At 37.3% G+C, this 9,543-nt stretch overlaps 1 protein-coding gene across 12 annotated transcripts in view; it reads right to left on the bottom strand.

The window, feature by feature from the left end:
- Positions 1 to 9,543, bottom strand: part of STRBP (spermatid perinuclear RNA binding protein) — a 126,741-nt gene that overhangs the window by 45,193 nt on the left and 72,005 nt on the right. For all 12 annotated transcript variants that reach the window (XR_002831089.1, XM_023760157.1, XM_014462215.2 and 9 more), the window contains exons 6-10: positions 3,692 to 3,783; positions 3,090 to 3,185; positions 1,865 to 1,976; positions 1,126 to 1,223; positions 787 to 898 (exon numbers count right to left, since the gene is read on the bottom strand). Coding sequence is in view for 11 of the 12 variants with exons in the window: in XM_023760157.1 (XP_023615925.1) it covers positions 787 to 898; positions 1,126 to 1,223; positions 1,865 to 1,976; positions 3,090 to 3,185; positions 3,692 to 3,783 (510 nt within the window). In the remaining variant the exon portion in view is untranslated. The remainder of the gene's footprint in view (positions 1 to 786; positions 899 to 1,125; positions 1,224 to 1,864; positions 1,977 to 3,089; positions 3,186 to 3,691; positions 3,784 to 9,543) is intronic.

Raw genomic sequence — 9,543 nt, 5'->3', positions numbered from 1 at the left:
GGGGGAGGGAGAGGGAATATTTTTTGAGGCATAACGAGGAGCGTAAGTGGATTCATATTTGAGTCTGCTGTATTCGAGGAACTGAGTCAGGCATCTTCATCTGCCATAGCCAATAAAGCGGGGTAACATCCCTAGGACAAAAGCAAACTCATTGCTCAAGACCTAAAGCTAGTTAAGAATGGGGCTATGACTAGAACCCAGGCAATACTGACCCCAAAATCTATGCCCTTTCTGCTGAAACTCAAACAGACTAGTACAAATGGAAGATACTCCTGGATTTTTCAATATACTTTTCCTTTATATTTGTTTTCTCTTTCTTGGTTAAGTAACAGTTCCAAGTACAGCGATAACATCATCTCCTAGTTTATGGCTTACCTCTTCTCTTAGACCAGAGATTCTCAAAGTATGGTCCCTACATCTATGCAGTAAGGGAATCTGGCCAACATAGTCAACTGAGTTCATCACTAATAAGAGTAAATAACAGCAAGCTGATGTCATTGATGGGACAGAAAAGCAGAAAGTCAGGGGGGAAAAGCAATAAAAATCCTTATGCATGACTTGGATTAACAATTTGTTTAAATTAGGGTATAATTGAGACAACATTATATTAGGTTCAGGTGTACAATATAATGATTCCACATTTGTCTATACTGTGAAATGATCCCACAATAAGTCTAGTTAACATCAACAATTATTAAATTCCCTCACCTCTAATAAGAGATGCACCCCATAATCATCTCTACCACTGCCCATGCCCAACACCAATAAAAACACTTTTACACTCACCTTCTTTATCAGTAACTGACCAGGAGTATTTTTGAAAAGGCTTACTAGACGGAAGTGGGTCCATCTCCAGCACTTTATAAATCTGGCCAAAGGCTGACAGTCTCAGTGCATGCTGAAGAACAAAAGATTATAGTTATTCACATTTCAACAGCCATTTATAAAGCCCTTTTATAAAGCCCTTAGAACATCTAGCTAAAAAGACTATTCATTTAACGCTAAAGTTATGATGGAAAAGTCCCCTTAACAATAGTCAAGAAAATAGTGTTTAAATAGAAAAACTCAGAAACTAAAGTGATGATATCCCTCTAATAGATCACAGTGATGTGCCCCATCTTCTACCTGGGCACTATGGGTAATATCTTCTTTTTGCTGGATGGTCATATAGCTCAGAGCATCTGTTGGATCTCGCTCACAAGGATCATGAAGACCAGGACCCCCTTTGGCAAAGGCAAAAGAAAGACACAAGTACCACTTAGAACTGAGTTTAGAATTCAATAAACAGAGAAAAAGGGAATAGAGGGGGAAAAAACTGAGAAACTACATCTGCTTAATTAAATGGATTACAAAGGACACTCTCATTTTCAATATGTTAGCACCTATATGTCCTCATTTTACTGGAAGTCACATATATCTAAGGTCAACATTTGGTCTTACTTTGAGAATTTAGACACAGCATGATAAATCATCCCAAATCTTTAAAGGGATTACATATAGAAAATAAAACCAAATTTAATGTTTCCAAATTAAACACCAGAGTGCAAACAGAGTGAACTTAATACATTTTAACCAAACATCTGCATTTTCAAATTCAGAGCCCAAGGTAAAGCAAATTCATGGCAGACACAATATCTTATTAGTACCATTTATGTTAGTATATATAAAACATAAATTACATTTATTGAAACAGTTTTATATTTCAACATACAGATATCCTATTTTCCTATTTGCTAAAATTCCAAGTAAAACAACTCCTACATATCACTTTCTGGTGCAGAGGATAAATTTAATAAGGATTTAGAAAAATAAACCAAAATGTGATTTTTCTGATTCTTCTGCCTCCAGAGTTTGAAACCCTTACCAGGAAGTAGTATTCCAGATGCCAAACACTCCATTACTCGTCTCAAGGCCTCCCCAGCGCCCAAAGGTCTATTACAAGTACCTATAGACTTTTCACATATAAGCTCTAGTGGCTAGAAGATATTAAATTACAAATTAGTACATGCATCAAGTGTTAAAAGGATTCCAGTTAAATGTGAGCTGACATTTCTATCTACAATGAAGGCCAAAACCATGAAAGTCCATTTATGATTTAGGACTCAATTAACTTTTCCCCTTTGTTTATTAACCTTTAACCCAGCTAGTGTTTTAAATCTACCATTTTTGAGATAATATATTCAGAAGACATTTTGTTATAAAACTTGAGTTACCCTGAAAAGATCACTTAAGAAATTGTGGTCACTTAACTGATTTAATAAAAATATAACAAGCCTTCATATAAGTTAGTAATAGCTAATAACTAATCAATATTCAAACCCAACCCTATCTCCCACATAACCTAGGAAACACTTAAACCACAATAAGACTTCATTTCAGACAGCCTGCCTCAAGTACTACAATTAGAATAAATGAAGGACCAAATCTCTATATTTAATAAATTAAAAACTGATGATACTATATGAAAGTTATAATTGCTAGACTAATTTAAAATGACCCTTTAATCCGGCCAGTGTTGCTCAGTGGTTGAGTGTTGACCCATGCACCATGAGGTCACAATTTGATTCCTGGTCAGGGCACATGTCTAGTTTGTGGGCTCGATCCCCAATAGGGAGCGTGAAGGAAGCAGCCCATCAATGGTTCTCTCTCATCACTGACATTTCTCTCTCTCTCTCTCCCTCTCCCTTCCTCTCTGAAATCAATCAATCAATAAATATATATATATAGTTTTTTAAAATGGAAGCAGCACTGAAAGAGCAATGTGCCAGTCAAGGAGCTTTCATGGGCAGTAGTGAATAGTGCAGAGCAAAGTGCAGAAAGACATTCACTTCTAAAAGATATAGAGGCTTTTTGTCAGAGAAAAAAATCTCAGGCTCTGTAACATGAATTATGATAAGGTAAAAGAGACATGTTACATACATAAAAACGAATTCATATGAAAAGGTGCATAATTTTTTTCCAAAACAAAAATAGGCAATGCATACCTCAGCTAACTCAGAATATAGCTATTTCAGAGTAATATGTAATTTCTACAGGATTTTCTCTGACTTTACTTCAGAATTTGCTTTTAACTGTATTTAAGTACTTACCCATCCTTTTAATGGTGCCCATGTGGGGACTCTGTTGCACAAATCACGCAGAATACGAAGGACAATGACACACGATTTTAATCCATTTGCCCTTGCCTAAAACAAACAAAGTGATTCCAATATCCTTGTTGAAATCCATTCTTTATTTAAGCACACTGATCATGGATAGGCTCTTTAAAGTGAATACTAATTAGTCAATCATAATCAGTTGTCAAACAAATTTAAAAAATAAAGTAAAATTATAATTCAGAACGGCAGGTTTTAAAGTAAAGGAAGCATACTATTAAAATTGCTTTTATAGCCTCATGACAACACACCATTCTGGGCCACTATCTTAAGTTTTCACTTTTCTCGCCCATGTTTGTATTTTATAAGCCACGATTTGAAATTCAGAGTGCTAAGCTGAAAAGGATTATATTATAATTAAACATCAACTATATAGTAGAAGCCATACTAGGCATTTTACCTAAATTAACTCATTTACTCTTATAACCCTATAAGGTAGAATACCCCACGTTATAATTTACACAGAAATCATTAAGTGGCAAGTATGAAACCTATGCAAGGCTATATCAACAGTAAGATAAAAACAAAGAGCCAACCTGAAACCATTTGGCATGTCGAAGAGACGCCAAGGCGTTCAGGCATTTCTGCCTGTCCAATAAGTCTGGAGGATCTTTCATCGCAACCTTTTCTAATGGAAAAATGGGATAGAGAGAGACACATACAATTTGACCAAGGAGTTCCTGTCAAATTACCAAACAATAAAATTTTTTTAAAAGAGCAGCATTTGAGTTAACTAATAAGACTCCCAGAAGATTTCATGATTTGGTTTAGTTGTTTTTTTAAAGTTACATGCACTATGATTACTTAAGTAAAAAGTCATCAGAGCCATTCTGTGCACAAGTAAACAGGAGCACAAAGGCATTCAGTCAGTAAACAAATCAATGATCACTGCTACATACAATCTGGGATCTTATTAAGCACATATAACATCAAAGGGCACAAAATAGGTACATAGCACTTGTTCCTTTGGCTGGGTGCAAAGAGTGCAAATCTGGGACTAATAGTAATTATAACTATTTTTTATAGAAGGAATCTTAATCAATTCTTAAGGAAAACTGGGGCTCTTTTATATAATCAATTTGAGATATACTACGAATACACTGCGTATAGCAATTTTATTTTTTTACAACTAAATAAACTTATCCAACAAGATAGCCATTAACAGAAACTTTACCCCATTGATGAAAACTGTTCAAGGGTCACATTGGAGTTCCCTCATTATTTCTTTTCTAAGCCAAAATTATCAAAACTATAAAAATGAAAAACACTGAAATACATTTCAATTCTAAATTATATAAATTTTTTAAAGGCAGCAAAGAATACTATCTAATTACAGCTATTTGACTTGCCTTAACATTTTAAATTTGGATTAGAGGGCCCAAAGCAGCAAAATTAAGAATTCAAACATGTGATTAATGAAAAATATCCACACTTGAGAAAATGTCACATGATACTAAATCCAAGTTTAAGAGCCAAATATATTCCCTCTAAGCTATTACTGAGTGGGATTTCAACTTTTTGAAGACTTGGTGCATTATTTAAATGCAAACAAAAACTACAAATGTTTTTGGGGGAGAAATTTTGTCTAGCCCAATGAAGTCAGATTCACCATTCTCCTTTAAGAACTTTTAGATTTAGGAAAGTCCACCAATACTTCTTCCTAGCATTATCATAATAATGAGAATTGGTAGTATGCTGTGTGGGCTAATTGATACAATGTAAATATTTTTAAATAAGAGGCAGATAACTGATAATTTTTGGTTTCCTCATTTACAGGATTCCATTATGACATATATTCTAATTGGTAGCTTGCCATTAACTAAAACTGAAGGCATAATGCCCAGAAAACAAATCTTTCAGAGGAAAAATTGGGGTTTTCTATAGCAGTGGTCACCAACCGGTGGTCCGCAGACCACTGGTAGTCCATGAGGTCCGAAAGGTTGGCGACCGCTATTCTATAGGTTGCAACATTCTAAAGGCTGAAGTGCTATACACTTATTTTCTGACCCGGTGAGCTCTACACCAGATATTTGCATTGATTCACATTAACCTCTGCCAACAAATTCACAACACAGGGCCTCATTTCACTACCCCCTTTTATTCAAAAATTGGGCAGCCTCAAAAAGTATAAATGTGGATTCATTTATAACCATAAACAAATATACTATGGATTTTCACTTCATAGGTGATCTAGTTCCTGGACTTGCTCAATTTTGTCTTTACAATGACACAAACATACAACTAACTCGTTTTAATGTTATGTCAAGATGTTTAACTGTGGTCAATGCAAGCATCTGCATAAAGCTCACATACCAGATCAAACAAACTACTACAAATGAATGATTAGAATCTCTTAAAAGTTAGACATGACAAAGGTTGACTGACTGCTAAGTAATGTAATCCCCAAAGAAGGTATGGGCTGTACTTATTTTTTTAAAATCTCAATCTCTAAGAATGAAGCAAGCTTAGTTTTAGTCTATCATCTTACCAAGTAGGAGTTGGGAAGGGGGACGGGATAATGCAAGAGAGAAGGGAGGCAGAGGAAGTTTGGATAGGAAAAGACAAGGAAAACCAAAACTCTTTTTGAACTTTCTGGTACTTTTGTCCAATGGTCAGAACTTGTAAATAACATCTCATGCTCATTACAAAACATATTTTTAAAGGGGGACAATGGCAAAAATATGAAGATAAATTATTTCATCCCAAAAGTCAGATTACAACCACAAACTCTTTTAAAAAAAAAAACAACAACAACAGAGGCATCAGCTTGCTACAGACAGTCAACATTTGGAGGCAATAGTTTCCACTAAGACAAGATGGAGGAGCAGGCAGTGAACAGAAGACTTGTACCAGATTCCCATTCACATCACCATCAGAATGGCTATGTTTCTTCCTGCTCTGATAGTCAAAATGTCAAAAGATCCAAAATGTTTTAATATTCATGAGGTGGGACACAGTAGAGGAAATTCATCTCATGTTATCTTCCTCAAAGTTTCTTATTTTAAAACCATGTGAATTCATTCATATGGTAACCAGTACCTGTAAGCCCTGCTTCCCTATTTCCTTTATATATGAATAACATATAGTTTTATATATTTTCATTCATTGAGAAAAATAAATTACTTAATGTGGCAATCATAGAATTGCTGCTGGAAAAACACCACTACTTCTAATAGCGGAACTTCAAGTTTAACATTTTTTAACACACTTCAATGTAAGTGTTTCATTTTTGTGGGGAAGCAAAGCTTTTCTGATAAAAGGCAACTTGGAGTCTTTAAATTAGAAACAATGGAACTGTGAGACATTCCATTTTTTCCTACATTGATCAGTAAAACTAATTAAGAAATAGAATTGGAATTTTAAAAAAAAGAAAAAGAAAGAAAGAAAAGAAAAGAAATAGTATGGGGAATGGGCATGGGAAGTGACAAAAATGCCCCCCAAAACCATAAAAAAAAACACACACAAAAAAACAAACAGCTTGTAAAAATTTATTGCTCAGTAACCTGGCATCAGGGCATGAAGCTACACAAAGCATTCTGAACAATGGAAGCACTGGAAAAGAAGCCTATTGTGCCGAACTTTATTTTGGTTAGAGGTTAGATCAGTGACCAGAAACACACCATACTACAGGAAATGTTGGTCAGTTTCTCTCAATTCATACATGCATGCTAACTCTCTTCCCATTAACAAAAACACTAGCCTGGACACTGGATAGAGAAAAGCCAGAACATGACTGTAAACAGGAGTCATATGTCTGGAACCTGGGCTCTTCAAAGGTGAAATAATTGAGCTGGGTCATCATGAAGGCCTCCTTGACAATATGGGTGAAGCTGAGCTACTGAGTACGTGCCGATAGAATGTTCTGGTTAGCCTAAAAATATGCTAGCAGCCCCTTCTCTCAATTCCTTGAGGCTCTGTGGAGAGCAGACATTATGCTTCAAACCGCTATCCATGCAAAACATCAAGCCACAATAACGTACACAGGTAAATGCAGCACTAAGGGAGATCAGAGAGACTGTTTTCTTAATTTCTGGTAGAAATGTCACTCGGTATAACTTTTTTTTTCAATGCCTTGTTAGACAGTTGGCCACTGGATTTTAGATCTAGCAACTGGAAAAGGCAGGAAAAGAAAGCCCGCAGCATCATTATAATCCCAGGTGTGATTTCTGGATTGTAAGAATCTAGTTACCTTCACCTAGCAGGACGTATGCCAGTGAACATTTGTCAAGATGCACCGGAAGTTTACACTGGCGCTGATATGTGAAAAGGGACTCTTGGGCAACCTCTCTGTGAGCCCCTAAAAATCTCCCCAATACCAAGGGCAGGGGGTTGTCTTAACCTAAGCCACACAACTCTGTCGTTTCCCTGTCCACCTGGTTTCAAACTGCATTGTAAATGGAATAAACAGTTGATTTATTACCCTCATAGCAAACAAACTGCTTGTTTAAAATCACAAACACCAAAAGAAGCTGAGACTGTGTGATGCTCAGAATAACCAAATCAGCTAAGACGCTCCTACACTCATCCTTGACAGCAATGGGAGCATGGACAGCACAATGGACTTGTAAGAGCTGGGTCCAATGTGATACTTTCTCATTTATAAAACAGGGCAATTATCTACCCAAGAGGGCTGTTCTGAGGGTTAAAATGAGTCATATGAAAAACTGCTAATAAAACAGTTAAGTTATTTTATACCCTGACAGAGCTTGAATTCTGACATGCCCAATGTTAATGCTTCTTACATACTAGACCAGCGGTTCACAACCTGTGGGTCGCGACCCCTTTGGCGGTCGAACAACCTTTTCAGGGGTCGCCTAAGACCATCCTGCATATCAGATATTTACATTACGATTCATAACAGTAGCAACATTGCAGTTATGAAGTAGCAACGAAAATAATTTTATGGTTGGGTCACAATATGAGGAACTGTATTTAAAGGGCAAGAAGGTTGAGAACCACTGTACTAGACAGTCCTATTTAATCAAACAATATGCTGGCTACAAAAATTCATCGGACAGATTTTCTTAAATTGCCTACTATGTATTAGGTATCATCCTAGGTGCTAGGGGGACAGGATAAGGGTAGAGAAAAAGATACCTGCCCTCAATAAATCACAAGCTATATAATACGCAAGCCATTAGCACTGTAGCAAGTACAAATTACTGATTCCAATGCTGCACTTCAATGGGGCTTTAGGTTCAGTTCTTCAGACCCATTATGTACACATTATTATCACTGTGAGCTCAAGGCAGTTTGAGTATGTAAGCTTGTGTTATGAATCTTTTTCATAAGCTACCACTATTTACTGAGCAACTACTTTGTGCTGAGTATTGTATAGGTCACATTACATAAACTCTTTCATTTAACCTCAAACAACTTTCTGAAGTATTTATTATCCACATTTTTAAATTAAGAAATCTGCCCCAAGGTCACACAGAAATAGTAACTAATGGAATTAAGAATCGAACAACTGATTGCCAGACACCAAGGTCTGTGCTTTTTAGCAGGAAGCATGTAGTAAAGGGGAAGGGTTATTCAGGTAAAGGGTTAGAATATAAAAATGTAAGTAGTGACCTGAAATAGGTAAAGAAGTGGACCTAAGGAGGTCAAGTGTAATGCCCTCAGCTGTCCCAGTTCTCTCTGTTCTCAACCACACTTTATCCCCTTTTTTAGATTTTACCCAAATATGTACCAGGTGAAGACAAGGAAGAGAAAAATGTGAAATATATATATATCTACACTAATAAAAGAGAAACATGGTAATTAGCGTACGACCACTACCCTTTTCATTGGCTAATCAGTGAGTATATGCAAATTAACTGTCAGCCAAGATGGCGGCCGGCAGCTGGAAGCGAACATGAGGCTTGCTTGCTTCAGTGACTGCGGACTCCAACGTTCCCTGCCTCACTTGCCGGCCTCTCAGCTGCAACTCTAAGCAACTATGTACTATGTTGCAAATAAGAAGCTAAACAAAACCCCAGAAACCGGCTTTCATTCAGCCGGGCTTTAGCAACATTGTATCGATGTTTTCAGAGGCGAGGCCTCAGAGCTAAAGCTGGCCCAGAATAAAAAAATAAAAAAAAGAAAACAAGGAGCTGTTGGAAGCTTTAGTCACTTGCTTCCGGAAAACAGCCCTCAGCCCCTCACCCAGACTGGCCAGGCACCCCAGTGGGGACCCCCACCCTGATCCAGGACACCCTTCAGGGCAAACCAGCCGGCCCCTACCCATGCACCAGGCCTCTATCCTATATAGTAAAAGGGTAATATGCCTCCCGGCACCGGGATCAGCGAGGCTCCCGGCACCAGGATCAACATGACAGTGACGGGGGCAGCGCCCCAATCCCCTGATTGGCCCTGCTCTGTGCATGACAGGGGGTGGCGCTGCAAC

The sequence above is a fragment of the Myotis lucifugus genome, unplaced genomic scaffold (assembly GCF_000147115.1).
Source record: "Myotis lucifugus unplaced genomic scaffold, Myoluc2.0 scaffold_173, whole genome shotgun sequence".
Taxonomy (NCBI): domain Eukaryota; kingdom Metazoa; phylum Chordata; class Mammalia; order Chiroptera; family Vespertilionidae; genus Myotis; species Myotis lucifugus.
Note: the sequence above shows the minus strand (reverse complement) of the source record. Positions and strands in the feature narration are given on the sequence as shown.